The following is a 27900-nucleotide window of genomic DNA, read 5'->3' as shown; positions in this document are numbered from 1 at the left end:
TAAGCGCTTGCGCGAGTCTCGAGCTGAGCGCATCTCTGAAAGCGTAGAGAAGATGAGGCACAGCCCTCCCAGAGGGGCTGTTTATACGCGATAGAGGAATTTATTTATTTTTGTCTGATGAAAATGGATGGAAATACATAAGGCCCTTCTTCAGTCCTGTGATTAATGATCAGAAAAGCGGTGCATGTTTCAATGAGTGTGTCCTAATCGTCGTCCTACTGAAACAGTGAGTGTGCTATGCTCATATCTATTTATTGGTTACGGGCATTAATTTGCCCTCTGTTAGAAATAGAATACGTTTAATTTTGAAATAAACTATACATTTGAAGCATTTTAAATCAACATATTTGATAAATATGTAAGTCTGAGCGGCGATAGAGTGACTGCTGTCATCACGCGTCGGTAATTGTGCACTTGTTTTGATTCTGATCGTGTATTTACACACTATGTGATGATAGTCATCACTTACACCATTAAGCTTGTTAGAGACATGTTTCTATTTAATCCTATATAATTCAGGATTTTGTGCTTCGGGTGTTAAATACCATGGGCATTATTATTTATGAGTTATTGTAAGACTGACCCAGCCCAACTGTCTGGATGCAGTATCATCTCCCTATTTATTTCACCATATTTTTTAATGTTTGTTTATTAGTACAGCTTAGCATGCCATGTTATATCTTTACTGCCAACTAAAAAAGATCTATAATGAAACTGTCAGTACTGATGTGATATGGTCTGCAGGGCCAAAACAAAGGGAATGTGTGCTATCAGTATATGGATTAGTGGTTGACTAATGTTTTTATTATTATTATTATTTTAATGAAATTGCAATGCGTCATGAAATTACAGTAATGTCACATTAAAAGAAAATGCCTGTTGAAACAAATTTGCTAATAAGTCTCTCTTTTTTTTGTTCATCTTCCCATCCATTTGGAAAGCCTGCATGGGCAGAAATTGTTTTGAAACTCCGGATGTTTGCCAGAATTTGTCTTTTGACAAATACATTGCTTTCTAATTGTCTTTAAATGTTATCGTAGATGAAGTTTGAGTTGACTTGAAAGAGAAAATAATTCCTGCATGTCCGATACCTTGGTAAAGTCTCCTGACAAAACATTTCCACATTTTCCTGCCTCCTCCTATCCAAAGTATGCAGATGTCTGCTTGTTTCCCGGCATGGTGCAAAGGAATCAAATGTCCGCCCTGTGTCTTAAGCAGGACCAGATGCTCGGCCAAATGTGCAGCATTAGTTCCCCCTTCTTGTGTTTTCTTCCAGGCCTCCCTGCTGTCCCAGAGCTGTGCAGTATCAGGATCCTGTTGGTCCATGGAGCCCTTACTCAGGGCCACAGCTGGATAAGATCATGCTCCTTTTTATGAGCAGGCTGTTAAATTGGCTTATCCTGTGGCTCCTACACGCCACAGGTTGGTGAAAGAAGAGCAAGGCTTATCATGTCAACAGACCTTAGCATGCTTCCTACAGCAGTACTAAGATAAAATTATACTGTAAAACAAAATATTTTAGTTTTCCCTGTATAATTAATTTTGCACTTCAAATGTCCATAAAAATTATCGGATAGTGTCCTGGAAGAAAACTCAGTACTCAAGTTTATTTTAAAATATTATCATTTTTAAATGATTAATTGTATTATTTATTCACAGTGCATGCTCTTTTGGCGTTTATGAAGTCCTTTATGCAGCTTTAATTATACATATTTGGATAAAACAAAAAAACAAACAATATTTAAAAAGTAAATGGCTTGAATTATTGTTTATCATTTGATAAATAATACATTTATAGTTTTTTAATCATTTAAGTGTCTTTGGTTTTGCAGTTTTTTTCTGAAATGTTTTTGTATGTATCATAAATTACTTTATTATTTTATTTTATTTTTTAATGGCTCAGTACTTTGAGTGCTATCCTACACCATCTCGTGAATACACTCACAGCCTGCTTCAACTTTTAGATTTATGTCCATTATGTGAGGTTGTTTTCCCGTTCTGTGGCCTCATTCTGTTGTGTTGTGCTTTCTGCACTGTGTGTACTGGAACTGTCCAGTCATTTACACTGGAAAAGGGAACCATCGATTTCTTACTCCAGTTCTTTTGAATGACAAGTTAAGAAGTCGGTCAGCGATCAGGGAAGTAAACGAGTTCCTTATTTCTCTCGCAGAAGTCTGATGGGATGGCTCAGACATTAAGTGTCATTTTCTTACATGTATTGTTTTTTCCATGCCAGGATTTCCGCTGTTGATTTGTCAAATGAAAAAGCAATTTCCACGCACTTCCGGGTGTTTTTGAGTCTCTCTTTGACATAACTATGGTGTTTCTCAATGAGAGCGTGACTTCCTATAAGTTGTCTGAAAAGTGTTGTGTCAGTGCAAGACACTCTATAATTGCATCACATAACAATGAAATCTGCCTCAGGGCTTTCCAGTGTGCCATGTGCCCTATTATAATATAATAATGATATAATTATCTGCAAGTTTATCCATATTTGCCTCGAATTTCTCTCTAATCTGTGGGGTTATGCTGTTATGTTTTTATTGAACTGTTGATGTGTGATTGTGAGGTCCTCATTATTGCATCATTATCTCATCTCATTATCTAAATCTGTGACTCATTATTGTTTATGTAACTATTTTCTCTCCTCCTTGCAATTTTAAGGTGAATGATAAATATTCGCTGGCTTTTCTTCATGGTTGCCATGGTGAGGATTATAATTTCTCTCTGCTGATGATAGAGAGGGCACAGCCAGCCTCTGCGGATGGCGTGGTTGTTGGACCGAGAGATTACGTCTATATATAATCCTAAATCTCTCACGTAACGTGACACATCTGATACACTTTCTCCTCACTGTGTCTGGTGGACTTTCGGTTGTATCTTTCTAGAACAATGTTGGTGTGACTGGATCTTGAGATGTTTGATTGCTTTTGCAAGCAGATTGATGGATTTATGTTTGCTTTGTGTGATGTTGTTGAGCATAATATGTGAAACTGACTATAGTAGAGACACCTGGAACAAAATGTGCATCAGTGTCTTTGTCTGTGTTGGACAAGGGATGGAGAGAGGGTTCTACAGACCTCTCCTTCAAAGCCCAGAGGTTTATAAGGATGAGAAGGATTAGAGTTTTAAGGCTTGTATTTAGTCTCGGAATCTAACCAGGATCATGAAATCTGCCAGTGACTTGTCACCATTTCCAAAATATTTAGTAGAAACAGCTACTTCCCACTTTACACCATTCAGCATCACTGGTTCCTCATAAGACGAACTTCTTTACCTCAACACTTCGTCACAGCGAAAGAACTAGTCAATAGTTCAGTTTCAATTCCTAAGCTCTTGAGCTGTGTCCTGTGACTTTGTTGGCCATTACTGTAAACCACAGAGAAGCCATTAGCCATAAATCTGCAAGCCACCAAAGACCTGTAGAGTAGGTGTAGAGTAGTTTAAATGTATTAATTTAACAATATTTAGCTCATGATTTTTATTACAGTTCAATATTTGTTCAGGGAAAATAGACTGCTATTTCTCTTTATTAGGTAAAAAACTTAATATGCAAGGATGCAAGAAAGAACAAATGTTCTTTTGAAATGTCTAGTCATCAAGGAATCCTGAAAAATACTTATTATGGCTGGTTTTCACAGAAATATTATGTTTCATGTTTCTTGAGTACCAAATCAGCATATTATAATTATTTCTAAAGGATCATGTGACATTTGAGACTGGAGTAATGGCTCATGAAAATTCTGATTTTAAACTCAGATTATGCAAATATTATACAGAGAAACATTGCACCCTTAGATGCTTATTAGCCTTTTTAATCAGTGATTGGTGGGACTGTGTGACCCCTACAGAAAGATAATGGTTGACACAGAGTCTACCAGTGGGTGCCAGGCCATTTTTGGTACCACGAAGCCATGTTAGCGTCAGTCACTCATGATGGCTCCAAGTGAGTACATGTGCCAACTTGTGTTGTAAAAGCCCCAGGCCTCTTCTGAAAGAGAAGGGAATCTCTAATTAAGATATCAGTGGTTGTGGTGTTAGTAAGGCTTATGGTGAGAAACCTTACATTAATGCAGCCAGAAGGAATTCCTTTTGTTGTATAACCTTTTTTAAGTACATTTTTTTTCTCCCTTCCTGTGCACTTATTCTGCAGGTACAAACTCTATGACTCTTGTTTCAAAAGCATAATAGGACATATTCCTTTATCCCCAGCAGGAACGGGTAATTGCTTTCGTCTGTCCAGTTTATATTTCTCACAAAGATTGTCATATGAGGTTGTGCTCTGCATCTGTAGATGTGTAATGGTCATATCCTTTTCTAAGCACACAAGGGAGAAAATGTTACAAGAGTAAAAATGTTATTAGTGTTGTAAAAATCACACTGCATGTGCTGATTCTTTTTTTTTTTTATTATTCCTCTGGGTTTAAAGAAGGATGTTTTCTGTTGAGAGGATGTTTAAATCTGAGCACCTGGCATTGTTAAGCAATAGTGTTTACTAGGCAGCAGTTTCACATTTCTTCAAGTGCTCACTCTATTCATATCTCTCTTTTTTCCCTAGCATATACAGTCCCGTTCTATGGGAATGATCAAAAATGGAAGACAAGAGCCTTCGTGTAGCAGACTATTTTGTGGTGGCAGGACTCACCAACTCGTCTAAGCCCTTCGAGGAAGATGTCCACCCTGAGGATGGGGGTCATCGGAGCTCAGCCCAGCTCAAGGCGCCCATTACTGATGTTGCAGTGGTGATTCGCTCCCTTGGAGAGGAAGTACCTCGAGGGTATACCTGCGTTGAATGCACCCCCTCTGGACTTCCTGCCGAACTAAATGGAGGAAGCCTCATGGGGCCGCAGATCTTCCTCTGCTATAGGAGAGGCAGAGACAAACCGCCACTCACAGACCTGGGGTAAGACAATTTTAAGTCAACTCCTGAAGCAAAGGCTGTTCTAAACAGTTGCTAAAAGTTTTGTTCTCTTCTTTGGGACAAACTCAGGGACAAAAAGATTGTAGACAAAGATATAAATATACCCAATTCTTTTCAGTATTAGAAAGTATCAAGAAAAAAAGCTAAACCTTGAACCTTTTGTGTTTTCAGTCTTGTTTTGGAGAACATTTACTATCCTTGTGTCCTTTGTTTCATGATTCTTAGTGTCCTCTTTGAGTGGAAGGAGAAACTGAAGCCGGACTGTCAAATTATACAGACCACGCCCTCTGGTCGCCCTGCTAATATCAGTAGCTCCTCCTCCCAAAGGATCTACATCACATATCGGCGTGCCTCTGAGAATCACTCTCACACCACGCTGGCTGTCACAGACATCTGTGTCATTGTTCCCGGCAAGGGAGAGACACCCCCACATGCTTTCTGCAAGGTGGACAAGAATCTCAACAGCAGTATGGTGAGCACAACAGTCCTATTCTGTTGAAAAGGCCAGTTTAGATCTTGGATAACTGGTTGAGTCTCATGGTTTTTCTAACGATGCTGGTTGTCAATGGAAGTCTTGCTAATCAAGAACCCTTGTTGAAACTCAGCAGCATTCAACTGCATTCAAATCTAGAAATTTTGATTTAAATATGGGTATCAAATTGGATATCAGTCAATATTAGAGTTTTTTTGTGATATCAGCCAATATTGGTGAGAATTTCAAGAATTATCAGCTTATCAGTTGTTTCAAAATTTTAATATTGGTACATCCCTGTTCAAAAGCGTTTTGGGTGGTAGTTTTCCATAAATTATGGAATTATGAGAAATAACATCAGAATCATCCTTTTACATATCTTTATACAATTTTAAATCAACTTTGTTTCTGTTTTTCCCGCATTTACAGTGGGGGTCCTCTGTGTACTTGTGCTACAAAAAATCTTTGGCCAAATCCAACACGCTTGCATTCAAAGCAGGTATTGTATCTCAGCCTTGAATTTTTTTTTTTTTTTTACAGTTTGTGTTTTTTTGTGCATTTTGCAATGAACAGCAGGAGGAAAAGGATGTGTTTGCAAGAGGCACATCAGAATAGTAGGATACGACTGCAGATGAATGAAACCTGATACTCCCATACAGCAAGAACAACATGATGTCATTGTTAAGATTAGTGCTCACAACACCGAAAAGATCTTGGCTTAGCCACTGCCTGCGATTAGCTTGTCTTATGGAAGACTGGGTCAAGTAAATAATTACAAGACAAACAATGCAGTGATCAGTAATAATTGTTGTCTTTGATTGAGCTCTACAGCCTAATTGAGGGTTTGTATGGGATGTATGCAGGTCTTTTGTCCAGATACCCAGAGGAGGATTATGATTCCTTTCCTTTGCCTGAATCCGTGCCCCTGTTTTGCCTGCCGATGGGAGCATCCATTGAGTGCTGGCCTTCTCATACCAAATATTCTCTACCTGTCTTTTCAACATTCGTTCTCACAGGCGCCTCTGGAGAGAAGGTACAGACAGAAAAATTCACGCATGAGCATGCACAAATACACAAACAAACATTTGATTTTCTGCAGGTTTTCTTTGCATTGCAGCACCATCATTCTTTGAGAAAATCAGACACTCTAGAAGGTGAATTATCTTTTCTGGTTTAGCAATGTGCAAAGAATTCAAAGCAGCTAGAAACTGCCTCAGGCGGAATATCAAAAACTGCCTGTAAATAATGGGCCTCAGAAAAGAATTGAAAATAAGATGAACGTGTAATTTGCCTGTTTAATAATGCATTGCTAAAGTGCTGTTTGGGTCAGCTCAATTATGTCAAACACATCTGTACACTCAGCTCATTCCCCTCACAGCCGAACAGGTCTCAAGGCTATTTTTGCTGCAGTGTTGTATAATTTATTCATTTAGGTGAGCGGCTTCAAAGAAACATGGCTAAGCTGTGATATTTCTGATCTCAAAGGCTGCAAAAATAAATCTTCCGTATCACTTTCTCACTGGGTAGATTTGAGAAAGCAGTTCTGAAATAGACATTGATGGTGATTGCTTTCAAATAGGCTAAAATAGTTGCCACTGTGCACTTTAGAAATGTAATAACATCATGCGGGTTTCAAGACAGTCTTTTTTGTTCTCTGAAATGTAAATCTAGCCAAATCCTAGAAAGTGTCAATGAATGAGTCTGTCTCGTGCTCTCAGGTTTATGGTGCTGCCATCCAGTTCTATGAGCCCTACCCAGAAGAACATTTGACTGACAAGCAGCGATCTCAGCTGGGCCTGCAGGCTAACGGGCTCAGGCCTGATGGATCAATGACTGTCCACACCAACAAAAGCATCTGCCTTCTCTCTCACTGGCCCTTTTTTGATGCTTTCCGTAACTTCCTGACCTTCCTCTACAGATACTCCATCTCAGGTCCACACACTCTGCCCATCGAGAAGTGAGTTCTGAGGACAACTTTTGAGGTTGCTAGGCTAGAGCATTTTGTGGCCACTAGAAAGTAATGTTTTTTTTTTATTATTTGTCCTTAGGCATATTTCCCATTTCATGCACAAGGTTCCTTTCCCTTCCTCACAAAGGCCACGTATCCTGGTGCAGGTGAGTTTTGTGCACATGGTGGCTTTCTCTGAACACTGTGCTCCTTGAATGTGTCAAAACAAATAACATAGTGTAGTCAGTTAGCTGCCAACACTGGCCCTCATCTCACTGTGACCGCGTGTTTGTGTACTTGTTTTTCACAGTTGTCTCCACATGATAGCCTGATGCTGAGCCAGCCTGTTTCCTCTCCACTCCCTCTGAGGTAAGTCAGACACAAGATACACTGACCATGTCAGATGAATGCTGATCAAAGCATGAAGTGTGCAAGCGATACTTCAGCAGGACCTGGTTAAGCGTGATATCTTTCTAGCATGTTTAAAGTGGGTTGAGACTCCTCTTGCAGTATTTTGCAATTGCCTGAATAAAGCTGCAGATGATCATTCATGTCTAAATGTACCATTTGTTTTAGATTAGTGTGTGTGTGTGGTTATGTTTTGCTTTGTGTTTTCTTTGGACGTTTGATTTTTTGGTTTGGTTTTTGGTGAGTAAGTGTTGTTTACACGCCTGTTTCCTCTGTCCACAGTGGTGGAAGGCTGTCTACACTGCTGTGGAACCTCGGCCCCAAAAATGCAGTGACTCTGCTGGTGTTGGCTGTGACTGAACACAAGATCCTAGTGCACTCCTTACGTCCAGCAGTTCTTACCAGCGTTACCGAGGCCCTGGTGTCGGTGAGTGGAAGACTATTCATTTTCACTCATGCCTTTCCCATTCCTATTTTAAGAGTCTTACATTTTCAGTTCCTTTTGCTTGTTCTCCCACTTTTGGTTTTTTCTTTTCTCAACTTGTTTTACATGTCCCACAGATGATTTTTCCCTTCCACTGGCCGTGCCCGTACATTCCTCTCTGCCCGCTGGCCCTGGCAGATGTGCTCAGTGCTCCATGCCCTTTCATTGTAGGGGTGGACTCGCGGTACTTTGACTTCTATGAGCCACCGACGGACATAAGCTGTGTGGACCTGGACACTAACACTATAACACAGTGAGTGACCTTTTCACCTCTACATAGTTCTGAGTTCCCATGAGAGCCTCTTCTGACCTTTTGGACCTACGGTGTTGAGATAAAGTCATCTTTTACTGCATAAATTCACAAAATAATTTCCCATTGTAGGATTTGATTGGTGTCTTTTGTGATCTTCATAGTGTTTTTGTACTTCATTCTAAGCAGTAGAAAACACTTTTTAAGTGAAATTCCGATTAATTACAATCTTTATCTTCATGCAGATGATTAAAAGATCAGGATGGAGATTTATGAGCAGTGAGGAATGTTGTAGTAAAGACAGGACCCTCAGTATTGAACACATGCTACTTTGTTGTTTATCTGCCCGTATGCACTTTAAAGATTACAGACATTGTAAAAGCTACATTGAAACTATAGTGCAGCCCTCAGTTCTCCCTTTGCTGTTTACTCTCTCAAATGATGAACATGTGTGGCCTATTTCAGCAAAGAAGAGCGCAGATCCCTGACCTGGAAGATCCTGCCAAGAAAAGCCTGTAAACATCTGATTAACACCCTGAGCAATCTCCACCAGCAACTGGATGAGGGTTAGTGAGGGCGGGTCACTGTGGGGTCAGCAAAGCAATGATTTAACTGATTTTCTGTCCTTTTCAAGGTAATATTAGTTCACTTCACTGCACAAGAGTTGCAACTCTTACTGGCCTTCTACTGTCCTTTTTGGGCTCTGACAGTATCATTTTTATTACCTAACAATGTTTTATGATTGCTCGACCGAGTAAGAGCAAAACCAGTCATCCTTGAGATGTGATGAGATTTAGAGATGGGGGCAATTGGCTGGTTAGAGGCAGAGTAAGGTACAAAGTCTTTTTTTTTAATGCTGTAATACTGTCTGATACATGAGAGCTGATTGATGCTTCAGTCTCTGAACCAGACTTTGAACCCAATTATTCAGTGTGTTTTTGGTTCTCGAGAATGTTCTGTATGGAATGTACCAACTCATAGAACTGGGCTTAACAGTGAGATTATTTATAGGTAAACTATAATAAAATTGATGTATCTTTCTGTGCTAAGTGACTGTGTTCCCATATGTTTTATGGAGAACATTATGTGTCCATTGATGTGGATGTATAATAACAGACAGAGCCTGTGATCTTTTTGCTGACCTTTCTGAAGTGACGTGAAAGGAGCTTATGTAATGTGCCCATATTTCAAATTGAGCCTACTATATCCTCATTATTGAGATTTGCTACATATATGACCTAGACATTATCAATACATTTCTACTTGTGTATGAATTTTGCCTTGTGTACTAAATTGGTGTACGTTTTTGATGTATTTGCTCACTACGGCTGAATTTATTTAATCAAAAGTATAGTAAAAACAACAATTATGTTAAATATAACTACAATTTACATGTGTTCTTTCTGTTTTAATATATTTTAAAGTGTAATTGAATAAAAATACGAAACTTTTGAATGCTAGTTAAAAAAATAGTAGTTTAAGCATACATTTTCCACAGGTTATCAGATGAGCCGTGAGGAAGGACACATGGAGGCCTTTATGAGTGAGCGGGAACCTGGCAGTGGTGGGAAGAGTCTGGAAACCTTGGAGCTGGAGATCCAGGAGGCTTTTCTGCGCTTCATGGCGGCCATCTTGAAGGGCTACCGTTCATACCTGTTGCCCATCACACAGGCACCTTCTGAGAAAGCAACTGACGCCAGTTCACTCTTCGATCTGCAAGGTGAGCAGCCAAGATGGATGTAATGCTTGAATAAGCTTTCTCCTGTTGTTGTTTGTGAACATTAGGAACAGCTGTGATAAAGTTGCTTCATCAGCATCAAAACGGAAATTGGACCCAGCCACATGCAGAGTCCACTGTAGTACAATGAAGCTCAGCAGCTGCTCAGATTGCTCAAATCTGGCCCTGTGCCTGTGGAATCTTAAATCATGCTTGAAATTATTGTGGCGATTTTGATAAAGCCACATTGGAAATTAGACATGCCTGATAGGTCCAACAAAATGCAATGATTAATAGAATGTCTGTGAACACATCTGCCGCCTCTTATGTAATCACTAAATAAAAGTATATTGCATCTTTCACACAGTGTACAATCAACAGCTTTCTCAATGACGACAATCTAGCGACTAACACTTAATACATGATGCACCCTCCTATATTTGACCGATTAAAGGTTTAATCACAATTGACAACTGTGGCTGTGAATTATAGTAATCAAATAATGAATGTGATCACCTTTTCTTATTGTAATGGCATCTCTCTGACTCTCCACTTGATGTCCCTGACTTTGAATATGGCTTTTTTTGCAGGCTTTTTGAAGAGTCGTGATCGATCCCATCAAAAGTTTTATTCCCTCATGACCAAGACACAGATGTTCATTCGTTTCATCGAAGAGTGCTCTTTCGTCAGCGATAAGGATGCAAGCCTTGCTTTCTTTGATGACTGTGTTGACAAGGTATGAAACCCTGGGCTATATACATATTTAGTTCTTGCTAAGAAATACATCTCATTGCTTTATCCAGAATACAGCCACCTCTAATTCGATTCAACATGAACTGCTTCTACAATGCTCGCAAAGAGTTACCATTTTACAACAGTACTCCAGGCTTTTAGTAAAGAGCATGTGAAAAAAGCAAAGAGTTCAAGGAAGTGTACATACATAGCATGATTTCTGAGAACACTGAGAGGAAATGTTGTCATTATTAGCTGTGCTGTTGTGATCCCTTGGGCTTACTTATGTCAGGTAATTAATTTTCTGTGAGCATTGTTCTCTCGTTTGTTATTTTCGACTTTCTGGCTTTTCATCTAAGCAGGCTGCTCTATTATTTTCCCTTTTCTCACTGCTTTCTTTTCTCTTTAAATTGTTGTCTTTACTTGCTTTCTTGGAAAGCTGTTCGGTACGGAGAAAGGAGGAAAGGTAAGTTGCCTAATTCAGTGTCTTTTAACTTCTGGAGAAGTTGAAGTTGTGTAGAAGTGAAAACAGCCAGTAGAATCCTTTACCCTGGTTACAAAAATGGCATTTAATGGTCCTCAGAAATATTTTATTTTACTTTATTTTGTAATCTTAAAACATCATTATTACTGTTCAAGAAAAAAAAATGCTCACCCTAGATTTTTGACCTCAGTTTACAGACATGACCCGTTTTGTTTTGTGGTTTCACCATGGGTATGGTGATTCATAGCTGGTATTATGAATCCTGGCTTCATAATTAAAAAACATATCTGATTAGATCAGTCTCTGCAGAACCACTAAGATCCTGCATGCATAATTAATTTGTATGTGCCTTACGCCACTTTGCATCTTCTTATATTCACAACCCTTTCTCAGGATGATCCAGACTGCACATGGATCTGAAGCTGTATTTTCAGCCAACTGCTGCATGTTGTCTCCTTTTTAAAGTGCAGGCAAACATATTCCCAGATGGTTGTTTTGTGCCTTTGTAGTACATTTATATCTGTCTCAACAGGAGCACACAATTTATTCTTGTTTAGAGGAACAGGAGTCATCTCTCACCTGTCCTCCCCACAAGGTTTTAGTGCTCTAGTAAATACGAATATGCAGCTCTTTGTCTTACACTTTCAGTTACGCTGCCATCAGTGAAAGTCACACTTATCCTGCTCTGGCCTGTCCTTCCCTTTTACGAGGACCTTGCAGGACAGTTCTTTAGCACTGTGGTGGTAATGAAAATGACAGTTTGAGTTGATTTAAACTGACATGGTTTTGTGGGTTGTGTTCGCAGAGGACATTTATAAAGGAATCAGGGAGGTAAAAGACAAACCATGTACAGCTGTAGCCTGAAAGCATTTACTTATTGTGTGAAACCCAATTTTAAAGTTCATCATAATTTAATAATATATAACCATCTTGTACCCACTTTCTGAATTTCCGAGTGAAACTTTTGATTCTGGTGCTCCCTCTGTGATTGGTTACTAGCAATAAAGCACACATAGACGTGTGTTCAAAACTCTCAATGTTGAATCCAGTGTACATTTGAGTGTTTTCTGCAGCACAATGTAGAATTATTACACGGGTCTATGGAATACTTCACAATAGGTTGCTAATATTGCAATCGGGCTGTTAATATTTCATTTACTTTGACCATTTGAGCATTTTTTAAAGGCCAGGCACCTGTTTTTACTGAGTATTTGTTGAAAATAGACTTTGACTTTTTTGTACTGTATTCGTGGAAAGTGCCTTTCGGCATCCCGATGCATTACAGAAAGCTCTTATTGACACCACAGTCATCAATGCTGTTTTTCTCCGGTGAAAAAGAGCCACTGATTCATCTAAACCTTCTCAGGGAAACTCATTTTGCAACTCCAGGGAGAACTCGATTCTGCCCCGTTGCTCTTATTTTCTGTCTAATGATTTTGTAACAATACGATCCAAAACACTTTTGCTGAGAATGCTTAACAGAGACAGATATTCCCTCTATCAATAGATATAAAGTCATTCTTTATCCAATAGCTTTCCTTGTTTCCAATGTAGTACAGTTGCATGAGATTTGTAAGATGAATTTATGGTCCATTTACAGGACTTGTAGGCAGAATTTGTCTGAAGGCTAAATGTACAGTGGCTCCTCAAAGCCTTGCCTAGCCTATAAATTGCACTGGAATGGTTTCACACCCCTCGAGCAATATAACATTAAGCGTTAAGTTCAGGTCAGTACACTTGTAGTGCGTCTGTGGCAGATGGGAAGGATTAGATGAAGACCAGGAGGAACAGAGCTTCTTGGTACAGATGTGAGATTAGCAATGTGGGAGATTATCAGGATCATTTATACTAAAACCAGTGCTCCATCTGATTTGAGGTCAGATCATCTGCACTTTGAGTCTCCTGGCTAACTGCAGCATGTCCAGACAGTGGAAAATCCCTTGGCATGGTAGTATGGCAGTATGTTTGTCTGGTTCAAGATTCAGTTCCTAATTCTGATCCAAAATACCGCTTGGAATTCTTGGTGATGAATCCGTTTAACAAAATAGTAAGTTAGCAAAAAAAAAATACTTCTTTTAATCCTTTCAGTTGCCATAAATATTCTATCCAGTTCCTCTTTCTGCTTTTTAGTTTAATCTTCAAGACCTCAATGACCAGTGTTGGCAAACATATATCCTCTTAACTACAACCTACTCTTTTCTCAGTCATGGGTCATTGCTTCTTCTATGTGTTTTTGTAGCAACAGAAGACAGTTTGTATCAAATAAAGTGTGTGTTTTACTCTAGGTGGACAGCGAAAAGCCAGAAGACACAAGGCTTATTGAACTTGACAAATCCCACCGCAGCGAGCACACGGTCTACATCACACCTCCGGAGCTGCCAGCTCTTCCAGAAGGAGAAGAGGCTCCTATGGTTTACAGGTACAACAGATGCTTCTCCCATCCACAATACTACACTGTGCACATAAACAGTACACCACACAACAGATAGCACTGTAGCAACAGTGTAATCCCCTTTCAAACCTCTCCCAGGGAGCAGCGTGTAGAATAAACCCCTCTAAGGATCCTGTGTCTGCAGAAACTCTCACTAAAGCAATAATAACCACTCCTCAGAAAATGCAAAAACAAACAACTTAGATATTATATCATATATACTATTTTTACATTTTTTTTAAAATCTGCAATCCTATCTTTATTTTTATCTTCTCAAAAACTACAGAAACTACATCGTATTGCCTGCAGTTAGTGTTGCAGGCTGCAGCATTGTGCTTTTGATAAATAAACTTTGACGTGGCTATACAATAACAATCAATACGAGATTAACATGTGAGGAAGAACAGTGTTTATGCTGTTGATGTCTTGCAGTTACAGTGGGTTCCCAGTACTGAACACCCAACTCTGTGAGCTTCAGGATGGTCCCAGAGTCCCTGAAGCAACATCAGCCGTGAGACAAATCAGTCCCATCAGCCCAGCTGCCATTTTCAGGCGCTCCCAACAGGTTGGTATTTCAAACGGTAATCGCATCCAAACTACACCCCATGATGCCGCTTGTCAAACCTCTCCCCCTCCTCTCTAATTCCCCATCCTCTCTCTGATCCTTCCTCTGTAGGAGATCAAATCAGCCCAGAGGATGGCTAAGACATACTCCTCAATCCCACAGATGTGGTCCAAGTGTCTGCTGAGGCATTGTCACGGCCTGTGGTTCATCTGCCTGCCCGCGTATGTCAGCGCCTGCCACTCTAAAGTGCGGGCACTGCATACTGCTTACGACGTGCTGCGAAACATGCAAGACAAAAAGTTGCAGCCTCCTGATGAGGTAGAGTCGCCTAACAGTGTCCATTGATTGGTTTTGCCAGTACAGTTTGTGCTGCACCTAGACAGCGGAAATTTGTGGTTTTGTTAGTAATGGTTAATTTCTGCTCCAATGGAGGTGTGTTACCGGGTCCTGATGCAGCTGTGTGGGCAGTATGGACAGCCTGTTCTTGCTGTCCGGGTTCTTTTTGAAATGAAGAAAGCCGGGGTGCAGCCAAATGCCATTACCTATGGGTACTACAACAGGGTGAGAACAGTTTTTGTGCTACATGGATACACATTTAAATCTAAATAATACTTAATAAATATATATAAATTATCGGTAGCACGTTATTTTACAGTCCTGTTCCTCATGTACATAATACACTTTAAGTACACTATTAGTACATGTTAGTACACATACTGTAAAATAAATTTCAACCAATTATCTATTCTAAGACACTTTTGGTTTTGTGGTAGACCACATGATACAATATTTCAGAATTGTATTGCTATTTCTTGATTATATACATACAGTGACCCTTAAAATGTTTTTCTAAATGTATGAATTTTATTGCATTAAAAATAGATATCAAATAATTAAGTTTTTCCTTGTAAGTGAGTATGTCCTCTGGGTGGTGCTTCCTTTACTTTTTGGAGTTTTGCTCATGGTTTTTGGGGATTAAAAAATGTCTTGCAAACTGTGTTGCATCATCTTATTTGATTAGCTTTTACATACTGAAAGATTAATTTGTACTGAAATACCAAACCATTTGAGTGGACAAATAACAAAAATCAACTATAAAAGATATACAATTTTTTTCTCTTAGTTTTAGAAGTATAATACATAAATAGAAGCATATTTATTTTGTAATCAAAGCTGTGCACAATTATATGGTTTGTTGCAATTATGTTTTAAGCATTTTCCTACTAGCCACAACTAGAACAGATAAAATCATGACAGATCTGCAACCCATTTATGAGTCCCAACCCAACCACTGATCTGGCATAATTGGTTTGCAAATGCCACCTGGTTTGACATTTTGTTATCTAATGAAATGGCATCATTTCATTTTAGGTGTTTAACTGTGCAGGTACATTTTGGAGCCACTTTAGATTTCATAAAAAGGTGAACAATGACAGATTTGTGAAATTTATTTTTGTAAAATCAGATTTATCCTGTGTAGGTGTGCTATGTTGATGCTCAAGAGCCTTCGAGCTGGCAGCAGATTTGGCTTGTGACTTTGTTTCTCATGCCTGTTATCATTAGACAAAAGCTTAGACTAGCAATCATCTCTCTGGGGACCAGTTTTTGTGTGTGCTTTCCAAAATACCAAGATGACACACTCACAGAGACATAAGTCTGGGCAGCTGAGTGTTGTTCCAATTCTATCAGATTAATTACAGCTAGTCCTTCAGAGAGAACACAATCTACTTAAGATAATGAGAAGCGTTGCACTGTAGAATTGTTTAGTTAATCTGTATGTGTGTGTGTGTGTGTGTGTGTGTCTCACTGTGGTGTTCTTCTCTCCCCAGGCTGTTCTGGAGAGCACATGGCCCTCCTCCACCAGAGGGGGATACTTCCTGTGGGGAAAGCTGAGAAATGTGGTTCGGGGTGTGGTGCTGTTCAAACAAGTATGGAGGAGGCAGACCACCCACCCAAAAGACACCCATCTTTCTGGTAAAACCCCCAACTCCATTTCACACATTCCACAGAAGTGGACACACTCTTTAAATTTCCTGTCAAAACAAAGCCAGATCCAATGTAGAAACATTACACCTTATTACACTTCCTTCTAATACTGGCAAAATTTTCAAAATGATTGACAGTCTCTTAATGCCCTGAAAAAGCTCCAAATCAATACAAAATGATTTACAAAATATCTAAATGCCTAAATATAAAAATTACACAAATTACCCATTTTACTCAACTATGACTATTCTAACACAATATATGTAATAAAATATATTATAAAATATGAGTATTTTACCCAATGTATGTTAGCTTAGTAACACACTAATGGTAAAGGTTGGAATGACCTTTGAAAATCCCTTCCAATTTGGCCACTTTTGAGATTCCATTTTGGTTAGAAAGCTGTTGAAAACACTTGGAAAAAAACTATATATGCTGGTTAGGTGTGTTTTGGAGCATTGTAGCTGGTTTGAGCTGGTTTAAGCTGGTCCAGAGCTGGTCCTAAGCAACTAGTTCCTGCTCAGGACCAGCTTAAACCAGCTTATCCACACCAGGACTTACAATTTCTGTTCAAAACAGTTAGTTATAACATCAGAGTTGTTTCAGAATAAATATATCTAGCCTAGTCTACAGGGGAGCATGGACTCAATATCATTTCCCACTGTCAGAAAATCTTTCCTTCATTTCACACAAAGACAGGGTTACTTGAGTTTTGTGCCTGAGGAGGTACCATCTCTCAGCAGTCTTCCCCCTCTGCACTCGGGCGAGATCCAGTCTGCCTACTGAACCAAAAAGACTTTAATGGGTCCAATTAAGATAGGAGTTGATAGCCACCTCCTCTGTAACTAAAGTTCACATTCTGTGCCTGATTTGATCTCCTTTCTCACACAGCCCCCTGTAAACAGCATATTAGAGAAGGGCTTTCATAATTAAAACAAGCTGCATTAACCAACCACCCCCTCAAAAAACGGCAGCTTTCTCATGCAGATTGAATGTATCTCACACTAAACGGCTGATTGTCTGAATTTACTTTTCAATATATTCAGTCTAAGTTATTAAAAGCAATACTTTTATTGAGCAATGATACAAAAAAAATACATTTTAAATTAGCAGTGCTGAAAAGAAAATCTATTTTGAACCATGAACCATAAATTATTTTGCATCTTTTTAAATATTTTAAGGCATAGACCTGAAAAATCTATTTTGTTAAATTTTGCTTAAAATTGTTACATGTGTTTGAGAGAGATTCTCAATTTGAAAGCCCTCAGCAACTTTCTCACCATGTGGGTGGCTTTATTTTTCCTTTTTGGATTGGAAAAGACATGTTCTTTGATTACTACTTTTTGTCTTCATTTGCCGCTTTGAAATATGATGCAATCTTTGGCCAGAGAGCTTTTCACGTTGCAGGCTGTTGTGTTTTAAAAGATGTTACTTGTTAGTTCTCCCACTAACTGTCTTTCGTACTCTTCTTCTGAGCAGATGCCAGTGATCTCGACAGTGTCAGCCATGGCAGTCTGGACAGCTCTAACGATTCAGCGGAGCGAGTTTCCATTGATACAGACTTCACTAAAATGGATTCCAGTGATGACAGATCCAGCACAGGTACCCGGTCTGCTATCAGTCTGTCTGTGTTCTCGTTCCATCATCAGTTCTCCGCTGCTCTCAGCACAAAAGGACGTGCTTCTCTCTCTTTCAAACTCGTCAGAAGTCTCTAGGAGAGTCGTTATTTTTCACTGTGGGAGTGAAAAGACATCTCTACCTCTTTTTTTTATTGCTTTTAGTCTTTTCTCATAGTATAACACATTTGGTGCAGTGAACAAAAACATTACGCCCATTCACATGCCCCCTCAGATGATCCAAATGAATTTTGAATGCAACTTCCGAAACAAAAAAAAATCTAGTTAAATGCAAAAAATAAAAATTGAATACAGTGAACAGTTTCATGATGTAATACACTACTGTTTAAAGTTTGGGGTTTGTACTTTTTGTCACAGCTGCATTTATTTGATAAAAAAAATACAGTTAAAATAGTCTTTTCTATTTCGGTGTGTTTAAAAATGTATTTTGTTTAGTCATTAAATATGCCAATAAATCATTATAATATGCTGATTTGGTAATCAAGATACATTTCCAATTGTTCTCAATGTTAAAAACAGTTGTTGTTTACATTTTTTTTTTTTTTTTTTGTGGAAACCATTATAAAAAAGAAAATTCTGGACACTTTGCTGAATGGAAAGAACAGCATTTAAAAACAAATATTTGGTCAAATAAAAGTATGGTCCCACTTTATATTAGGTGGCCTTAACTAAGTACAATGTACTTATTGTGTTCATATTGTATTGTAAAACAATTTTGCTGCAATTGAGGTGGGATAGGGGTAAGGTTAGGGTGGGTTAAGGTGTAAAGTATGGGTCAACAGTGTAATAATAAATGTAATTACAGAAATTAAATACAGATGTAATTACATGTAGTTTTTTTTAACTATAAGTATAATGTAAAAACATGTATGTACACAATAAGTACATTGTACTAAATTATTAATTAAAATGTAAGTACATAGTAGTAAAGGCCACTTAATATAAAGTGGGTCCAAAAGTATTAAATTATATATATTTTTTAATCTTACTGACCCCAAAATATTTAAACAGGTTTTTGCAGTATCTTTAAACCTGAGATGGGTCTAGCAATCATCTCCATACCCTCATGCCAATTATAAGAGTTATTAAAGGATACACATTTTTTGTTGTTGTATTTGTCCATAGAATGAAAGTCAATGTGGTTCAGAACAGAATTACCGGTAGACCCCATTAATGTTCATTACATGACCAAAAATATAAAGTATTCCACAGGAGAAGGAAAGTAATGAATGGAAAATAAATGAGCAGGACTGCAGTAGGTGCCCGACACCCATGTCTGAGAATATGTTAAAAGACACAGAAGAAAGGCCCTCTATATTTTCGAACAGCTTTTTGAAGTATTCTAAAGCTACAGGCGGTGATGCCAACGGAGGAGATCTGAGAGATGCACGGTTTGACAGAAGAGACTCGCAGATACTGAGCACTCGTAGCAGGAATCTGACTGAAGAGGCGAGAAAGGAAAGAAGGAATGACTAATGGTGTTATTCTAGCTCACCTCTGGAGGCAGTATGCTCCATCAGAAGCAGTGTCTGTCAGTGTGTTTCTGCCCTGCTATGGTATATGAAAGAGTAAATCAGTGCTCCTTTTTGATGTTATGTTATCATGAGTTATGATGTGTTATGCTAAAATAACTTGTTTGAAGCCGTTCTCTTAAGAGTCTCTCTATCCAGCTGCATCAAATCACCCAAAATCCCTAAAGTAATACTGAAACTATGCAACACAGATTTGTGAGGCATGAAAACGACCTTATTACCACTGCAAAACATCACTCTAATATTACTATTTTATGAGGATTTTTTCTTTTGTGCACACTGTTCTGTTTTGCACAGTTTTTTAGGGGTGTTTCTATGTATTGTTTGATTCCAGGTGGTCAGTCTGATCAGGGCTATGATTCTCTGTCTAAAGAGGAGGTGAGGTTAGGAGGAGGTGAGGAGCAGAACTCCTCTCCAGACATGAAGGAGAAGAAGGACAGAAACTCTTGCCCATGTGAGTAACACAGAAGGACTTTGTCGTTAAACATAAACAGGATATGTTCACTGTGGCGTACTGCTATATTGCTCATTCTACAGAATTGGAGTAAAATCATAAACATTTGTTTTTATTTAATAATAGTTGACAAATGCAGAATAGGGATAGTAACATTGTAAATAAATTCTTGTTCGTTTGAACTCTATATTCATCAGACATTCCGAGAAAAAAAAAACTATGTTATGGTTTCCACAAAACTATTAAACAGCACAACAGCGCTTTTTTTTTTAAACACTGGTAACACAAATACATTATTCATGAAACCAAATGAACATATTAGAATGGTTTTTGAAGGAACAAGTGAAACTAAAGGTGGCACTTGAAAATTCAGCTTCATCATCACTGTAATAAATTACATTTTAATAGTTATAGTTATTTTAATAATTTTAATAACAATTGTAATAACTTTTTGACAGTATTACTGTTTTTGATCAAATAAATGCAGATTTTGTAAACATAAGATATATATATTTTTTTTTACAAAAAAAAAACTTTTCAACAGTATGCTATTACATTTATAACATTTCAAGATATATAAATTAACATTAACACATAAATTAACAATTATGAACAAATGTGAATTGGCAATGGACAATTGTATTCTTATAGATTAGATTAATTAAAACTGTAAAACATGTTGTTCATGGTCATTTTGTGATACTATTAACTAATGTTTGGAATAAAATCGTATTGTTAAGTGTTGCCCTCCCTATATAGCATTTCCTGCAAAGCATTTGATTATAAACATGAGTTGCACTGAACACCTCTGTGCTTCCACCTGGTGTTAAAGTGTGTCACTGCAGGTTATTAAACAGTTTTTTGATATGCTTCATTTTAACAAGTGTCTCCTTGTTTTCATCTTATTTTAATGTTCAGTATCCCAGACCATACTCTCAGAGAAAGAGCATTCATCTCTTGCGGTTGGAATCCCTCCATCTGCAGCCAATGGGGAAATCAGTAACGTGTTCTCTGAAGCCCCTCCACAGACAAAAAGGCCAAACTCCCTGGATATTTTCGGAGACAAACCCATAAGGCCACGCACGCTGGATCTAACCCCGGATAAGACAGTAGGAGTACTCCGCGAAGAATCTGTTCCAGCACTGATAGAAACGGAAGCAGTGGGGGGCGTCGTGAGCCCACCTAAAGTTGCAGTGGAGAGGACTACTAGCTGCACGGTTGCCATGGAGAAGAGAGTTGCCATGGAGAGGGAGCATCTCGGCGTGGAGAGGAGCGCGAGCTGCAGCAGTGCTCTTGGCCGAGTGGTTAAGAGGACAGGCATCGAAGCAGGTTTTGATCCTCTGTCCCTCATGGCAGCTGAGACTCAAGCCCACAGTGAGGGCGATAATGCAGACACCCCAACCGCCCGCCGAGACCTGGCTGAAGAGATTCATCACTACATGAACAACCTGAGCAGCCCATTGAGCCAGCGGTCTCTCAGTGTAGACCTAAAGGGGCATCAGACCCCTTCCCCTCACAGCTCTCCTCGCATGTCTACAGCACTCAGCTCCCCAAGCACCTCCAATCTCCAACCTCAGCCACGAACAAGACTCTTCTCGTCGCCCTCCCTCCCTCAGGGCCACGTACGCAGGGTCAGGGAGCAGCGGCCCACCTCCCTGGCTTCACCTTCCTCACCTTCTCCCTCCTCTTCTTCTTTCTCCATGGACTCCTTGCTCACCCCGACCCTGGACGTGTTCAAGAGCAGCTTTCTCTTTGCTGGGAAGGGCGTCGCTGAGAAAGCCAGCCGACTGTATTCACGACTTTCCTCTCAGACGTCCATTGCACAGGTATGTGTGACATTTCGGTGATTCTTACTTTCTGGTAATGAAGGCCTCTCTTCACCTTTGTTTCTCATCCTCACCAGGACTTAAACTCTGACCAGGTCAGTGTGTCCTCTCTAGGGTCAGGTGACCCTGATTGCTCCTCTCTGGTTGAGAGTGATTGCTGTGTAGACCCCGATGGGTTCTCTTCCCCACAACGGGATGCCTCTCAGCCTGTCACACGTCCCAAAAGGAGCCCTTACAGGAGCAACCACTGCCTAGAAAGCCCATCTGCACCTCCTCGACTTTATCAACAGTCTTCTGGTACGTCTGCAGGATTCACTGTTATTATCTAAATCCCTTACGAAAGGAAAACATATTTACCAATATATTTCTTAAAATATATTGTGATATATTGTAATATATTATTTTCCCTTTTTATTTTCTAAAATTTTATATACACATTTAATACATTTAATAATATATTGATGATACATATATTATATTATATATTGCAAAATATACAAATGATTGCCGCTTTCAATATATTGCAATATATTGGAAAAAATAAATATATATAAGAATATATGCCTAATATATTACATGATATTTTCCAATATACTGCAATATATTTTTGTTTCATAAGGGATGCCAGACACATTGTTCATATTGACGTATCCCGACACTGTGCTTTGCATTAATTAATTGGAATTTTTTTTTTTAAATACCACTGATAAAATATTTCTCTCACAGAAATTAAAGTTTGTCTTGAAACAAAGTGAAAATAAAATAAATAAAAGCAGAAAATAAAATATAAACAATTTAACACCTATGAACAATTTTTTAAGTACAATAATACAATTCTTTTGTTGCAGTATATTACTGATTTATTTTGCTTCCTGAAGACTAGTTTGAAATTATGACATTTTGTTATATTAACAGTTCTAGATTTTAATCACAATATATTGTTTATCTATATAACGTTTTATGAAAAGTTAACAGAGTGATCCACATTAGTTTTTTTAGTTCTGGGTTTTCTAGACAGTGAATTGAGAAAATGAGGTTGAAGTGAGCAAACTTAGTAAAGTGGCAAAAATGACATACCACATCTTTAATATTGATAAATAATGTGCATTTTAAATGGCTCCCTCTCTTTGAGGTTTCTCCTGAATAACATAGGCTAAAATTAGACAGCGTGCTAGAAAATTTAGTAATGTTCATTATTTTCTGGTCTTTTGTTAAGATTGCAATGTTGTACAATTAGTGAACCAAAGAAAGAGAAGGAGCTATGTTTAAATGTTTGTATAGGAGTGATAATTCTAATTGTGAAGAATTCTATTGTAAAGAGCCATTCTGCATGTTGTTTTTGGTGAGTGATTAAGCATGTTTTTGCATATGGAGTGCCGTGTGTGGTTCATGAGGCTGGTCATTGTTTCTGCTCCAGCAGCTGCAGAAGTAGGCCAGTAGACAGGGCTGTGAGTGTGTCTGGCTCTGCAGTAATGGGGTCTGAGAGGGGCTCTTTAATCAGGCTGAAGGGGGGTTGTGTTGGAGTGCTCCCCAATCACTCACATCCGCATATACAATCTTCTCCCAGACTTCTGTAGAGCCTCTCTCCTCATTCAGCGCCATCAACGTCATTTTTTTCAAAGCTCCTTTTGTTTTGTCTTTTGTCCTGTCAGTAATGAAAGCTCTGCAGACCCCAGACGCGTGTTCTGATTCCAGCCTTTCTCAGTCCATGCAGAACTACGCTGTTGAAGTGAGTTTTTCTTACTTTGAATGACGGATATGTTGAAGTATAGTATACTCCTGTAGCTGGAGTTATTGTGGCTAACTTTGTTTGATTTTCCAGATGCGTATGTCCAGTTGCTCGCGCTGTAACACCTGTGAGAGTTTGGTGTATGATGAAGAGATCATGGCTGGATGGACAGCTGACGATTCTAACCTCAATAGCACGTGCCCCTTTTGTGGCTCCCCATTTCTGCCTCTGCTCAATGTGGACATCAGAAACCTGGGTGACCAGGAAAGGTAGTTTGGTCTGCAAACCACAAAATAGACATTTCTGTTGAGATATTCACCATTTCAAACAGTTTTAATTTGTCTTTTATCAGATCTCCCTCTCAAGATGCACATACTTGCCAGACAGACACTGCAGATGAACTACCACAAGTTTATGATGCCACTAACAATCTATCCAGCGGTGGCAAAAAACACCCTGTAAGAATGGTTTTAAATCTACAATTCAACACATTTCAGTGTTTAAGAATCATATTTTGTATGCATCACATCTTTATTATGGTATTTATAATGATATGTTATGTATTGTACCATATTTTCTGGAATATAAATATATTATTCTAAAGCGGCTTATATAATGCATGCAATTTCTGTGCTGCAGGAGCCAGTTACCGTGCCCTACCTGAGTCCTCTGGTACTTTGGAAGGAACTGGAAAGCTTGCTGGAGAACGAGGGGGACCAGGCCATCTCTTCTGCAGCCATTGTGGATCACCACCCTATTGTGTTCTGGAATCTGGTGTGGTTTTTCCGTAGGCTGGACCTGCCCAGCAGCCTGGCGGGCCTCTATTTGAGCTCCAAACACTACTGCAGAGATTCTCAGGTGGGTGTCAAGAATTCTCACATGATGTACCTCTTCCTGTTTGTGTTTGAATTTAAGGAGAATTATAAATGCACAGAAGCTGTTGGTGATGCTGCTGTATTTCTCATTAACAGATTGCATAAATATTATTGATTTTTTTTCCCCCCTTGCAGGCTCTGCAAAGTTGTGCATCAGAGGACAGTAAAAATGTCTTGGTCCAGATCCTGTGGGACAATCCCAGACTGCATCAGGACCACATCAAGCCTTGCTACTTGCTCTGGAAATCATATTGTAAGAATACGATACATATACATATATGTGTGGGATAAAATCATTTAGCCCTACTATGGTGAAGGAATCAGAGATATATTTAATTGTCAGAATATCAGAAAGTGGGCTCTTTTCACTTAGCTGTGTTATTTTGGTATTATTTATGTTATTGTTTATGTTCTATCATAGCAGATTTATATGTTAAATTCTAGTATTTTATTAAAAGCATTTGCCATTTTTATTTATTTAATTAATATTTATCTTTATTTCAGGTATACATTTTTATAACTGTAGTACTTCAATTTTAAACATATTTATTTAGTTGACAGGGAAACAGCTAACTGTTTTTTTTATTTTTATTTAAGTGTTGTTGTTTCATTTCATGTGATTAATCGCATCCAGAATAAAAGTTTGTGTTTACATAATATATGTGTGCATACATAATAAATATACAGAGTACACACACATATATTATGTAAACACAAACTTTTATTTTGGATGCTATTAATTGTTTTAACAGCCCTACTTTTTTATCTAATATATATATATATATATATATATATATATATATATATATATAAAATATTATTTGAGCTTTATTTAAATTATTTAAAAATATTGAATAGTTTTCCTTAACCACTCATAACACACTAACAACTGCATTGAAAGTTAAATGTACCAGCCATTTACTTCATATTGGGATCGTGTTTTTTACCAGGTGCAAATCCTGCAGTATCTGAGGAGGAGGAGCAGGCTGTGAGCTTAGAGCTGCTGCAGAGTGTGGTGAAGAGCATCCAGAGGAACGATGTCTACCAGCCCATGAGTCAGATACTGCAGCTACTGGGCACCAGACTGGGCTTCGTCCGACAACGGTAGGAGAACAGTGTGATGGCTTTAAATGAAACACAGAAACAGTTTTAATAAACATTTTGACAAGCTAATATGAATTACTTATATATTTTTATTTTGTCACATGCAGGAGCTTATATAGAGATATCCTATTCCTGTCTTTGGTGGCTTTGGGCAAGAATAGCATAAATATCGGTGAGCTGACTGTTTTGATAATGTGTTTGGGTTCAGTACGTTTTATTTTTTTAATACTTCAAACTTTTTATATTCTTATTCAACAAGAACTAATTGAACACATGACATTGTGTGCAAAATATTTTTATTTAAAATAAATGCTGTTCTTTTCATAAATTTTGAATTAACATCACAGGAATCAATGCAATTTTAAAATATATTAATATAGACAACTGTTCTTTTAAGCTGTAAAAATATTTCACAATATTACCATTTTATGCAATCTTGGTGAGCATAAGTGTCGTACCGACCTTAAACTTATGAACTGTAATGTACGTCTATGAAACCACTGAATGTGAGCACTAGCATCGTTACTAACATCTTCGTTTATTCTCGCAGATTCATTTGACCGTGAATACAAAATGGCATATGACCGTTTGACGCCTAGCCAGGTCAAGATGACCCACAATTGTGACCGGCCACCCAGCGCTGGAGTCATGGAGTGCAGGAGAACCTTTGGGGAACCCAGTCTCTGATTCGCCTCCTCTCATTCCTCCCTCTTTCCTCACATCCATCACACAGATCAACAAGTCTCATCCAAAGAAGGAACGCTTTCATTCATGTGATCCTGAACATTCATTGTAACCAAAGCTACCTCTGGCTCCCATGAGGTCTCTTTCAAATCAAATCCTGTCTGTAATGTGACTGTGTGTTCTTCTTCGTACACTTCTAGTGAATACGCCACTTTATATAGTCTGTGATCATGTCTTTAACCCCTCAAGTTTGCTCTTATCCATCTGCCTAATGTCTTGACCCTCAACCCCTTTCAGATACTTGGGATCACATTAGATAAGATTAGGAGCAATACCATTGTGCTCAGGTCATTCCAGTGAATCATGGAGTGGATTCGGGACCAGTAGCTATAGAACAATCAAATCAATCTCGTTTAGGATGTGTAGAAGCACAATGAGCAACCCCAACACACACAGTCTGCTTTTGGCTATCTAGGGCCACTTGTATATTTCACATACAGAGAGACTTTGTGTACATAGTCTTATTATTTTGCAGATTTGTACTTATACAGTTATATTTTAAGACTGGAATTTGTTATAACTGACGTGTCTCCATTTGTAAAGACTATGCTGTCTACAGTATACAGCATAGGTGTCTCTTTTAAACGTGTGCTGTTTGTCGTCCTGGTCCTGGAGACCAGTCGTATGGTGACCGTCTGAAGTCTTGAGGTACAGAACTGGACCAAATATAAAATCTTGACTCACAGTTGAAATGCCTTACCTTGGGACGAAGAACAGTACGGAGACAAATTTACAACAGGGTATAAACAGAAATGTTGCGAGTATAAAATAAAATGAACTGTTAATGAAAACGTGAAGTCAGCATTTTACACCCACTCAAACAATCCGGTGTGTTTGCCATGAAGGTACATAATTATTTATATATATATATTTTAAGCATTGCTTTATTTTGTGCAGTGTTGCATAACCATGGGTTTCATTTGTCGAGATACATAAAACAAAAGTGTCTGAAGCATAGAAGCACTTATTTACTCTTACTAACTCTTTACAAATTAGACAAGCGGTAACTGGAACTGTTATATTTTAATACTGTTCATTTTTTTATCGTTATGTTAATGAAGATGCACTTTGAGTCTGTGTGGTTGGGAAGAGGATTGCTGAAGTTTAAATGTATAAAATGGATTATGGAAAAGATAATAATACATGTAATTATGCAAAATAATACATTGATGTTTAATGCCTCAAGTGAAAAGAAAACAACAACAACAAAAAGAGATAATACTGCTTTAAAAATTCTGGAATGAAAAAAAAAGCTTTGTTTATTGACCTGATGCTGTGTAAAAAAAAACTAAAAAAAATATACAATTTACACTGCTGTTAATATTTAGCAGTTTTTCTATCACCTGCTTTTTACGTCCATATGGCATGGTAGTGAAACAAACTGACCTATTTCATCGAAATGGTTTATTTAAAGCTGTTAATGTGTAAGTTTGATTCTTTTTTAATCGTTTTGTTAGGGCAATGTGCTTTACATATCACTCCTTTTGTTACTTCTATTTATATTTGTGTATATATTTTAGTCAGATCTGAGCCAGGTCTATAAAATTGTTTAGAATTGTAAATAAACACTTAAATCGACTCCAGTGTGTTTGTGTTGGTGT

The 27900-nt window shown here is 38.3% G+C and overlaps 1 protein-coding gene across 3 annotated transcripts; it reads left to right on the top strand.

Moving 5' to 3' along the window:
* LOC127934295 (C-myc promoter-binding protein) lies at positions 1-27877 on the top strand. Of its 3 annotated transcripts, XM_052531576.1 has the most exons (32): positions 1-226; positions 1277-1422; positions 4559-4903; positions 5147-5393; positions 5823-5892; positions 6257-6426; positions 7112-7350; positions 7442-7508; positions 7652-7710; positions 8032-8176; positions 8311-8486; positions 8949-9049; positions 9982-10203; positions 10791-10936; positions 11372-11398; positions 13702-13835; positions 14280-14412; positions 14524-14730; positions 14845-14973; positions 16242-16386; positions 17878-18000; positions 19902-20021; positions 20940-21847; positions 21925-22144; positions 23500-23576; positions 23670-23845; positions 23929-24034; positions 24216-24434; positions 24587-24704; positions 25402-25555; positions 25663-25727; positions 26106-27877. In XM_052531576.1, exons 3-32 carry the CDS (start codon positions 4593-4595, stop codon positions 26240-26242), a joined length of 5151 nt encoding a protein of 1716 aa, XP_052387536.1. In that variant the 5' UTR covers positions 1-226; positions 1277-1422; positions 4559-4592; the 3' UTR covers positions 26243-27877. The 3 variants fall into 3 exon arrangements, with proteins under 3 accessions (XP_052387536.1, XP_052387535.1, XP_052387537.1); XM_052531575.1 differs by lacking the exon at positions 1277-1422; XM_052531577.1 differs by lacking the exons at positions 1277-1422; positions 11372-11398.
* Positions 27878-27900: the final 23 nt, after the last annotated feature.

The sequence above is a fragment of the Carassius gibelio genome, chromosome A18 (assembly GCF_023724105.1).
Source record: "Carassius gibelio isolate Cgi1373 ecotype wild population from Czech Republic chromosome A18, carGib1.2-hapl.c, whole genome shotgun sequence".
Taxonomy (NCBI): domain Eukaryota; kingdom Metazoa; phylum Chordata; class Actinopteri; order Cypriniformes; family Cyprinidae; genus Carassius; species Carassius gibelio.
This window is presented reverse-complemented; position numbering and strand designations above follow the sequence as displayed.

Bases quoted from the DNA above. Each gene is read 5' to 3' on its own strand.
- LOC127934295 (XM_052531575.1), top strand. From the start codon at position 4,593: ATGGAAGACAAGAGCCTTCGTGTAGCAGACTATTTTGTGGTGGCAGGA. The intron at 14,974-16,241 runs GTGAGAACAGTT...TTCTCTCCCCAG, and splicing joins CCTATGGGTACTACAACAGG to GCTGTTCTGGAGAGCACATG. The intron at 20,022-20,939 runs GTGAGTAACACA...TTTAATGTTCAG, and splicing joins GGACAGAAACTCTTGCCCAT to TATCCCAGACCATACTCTCA.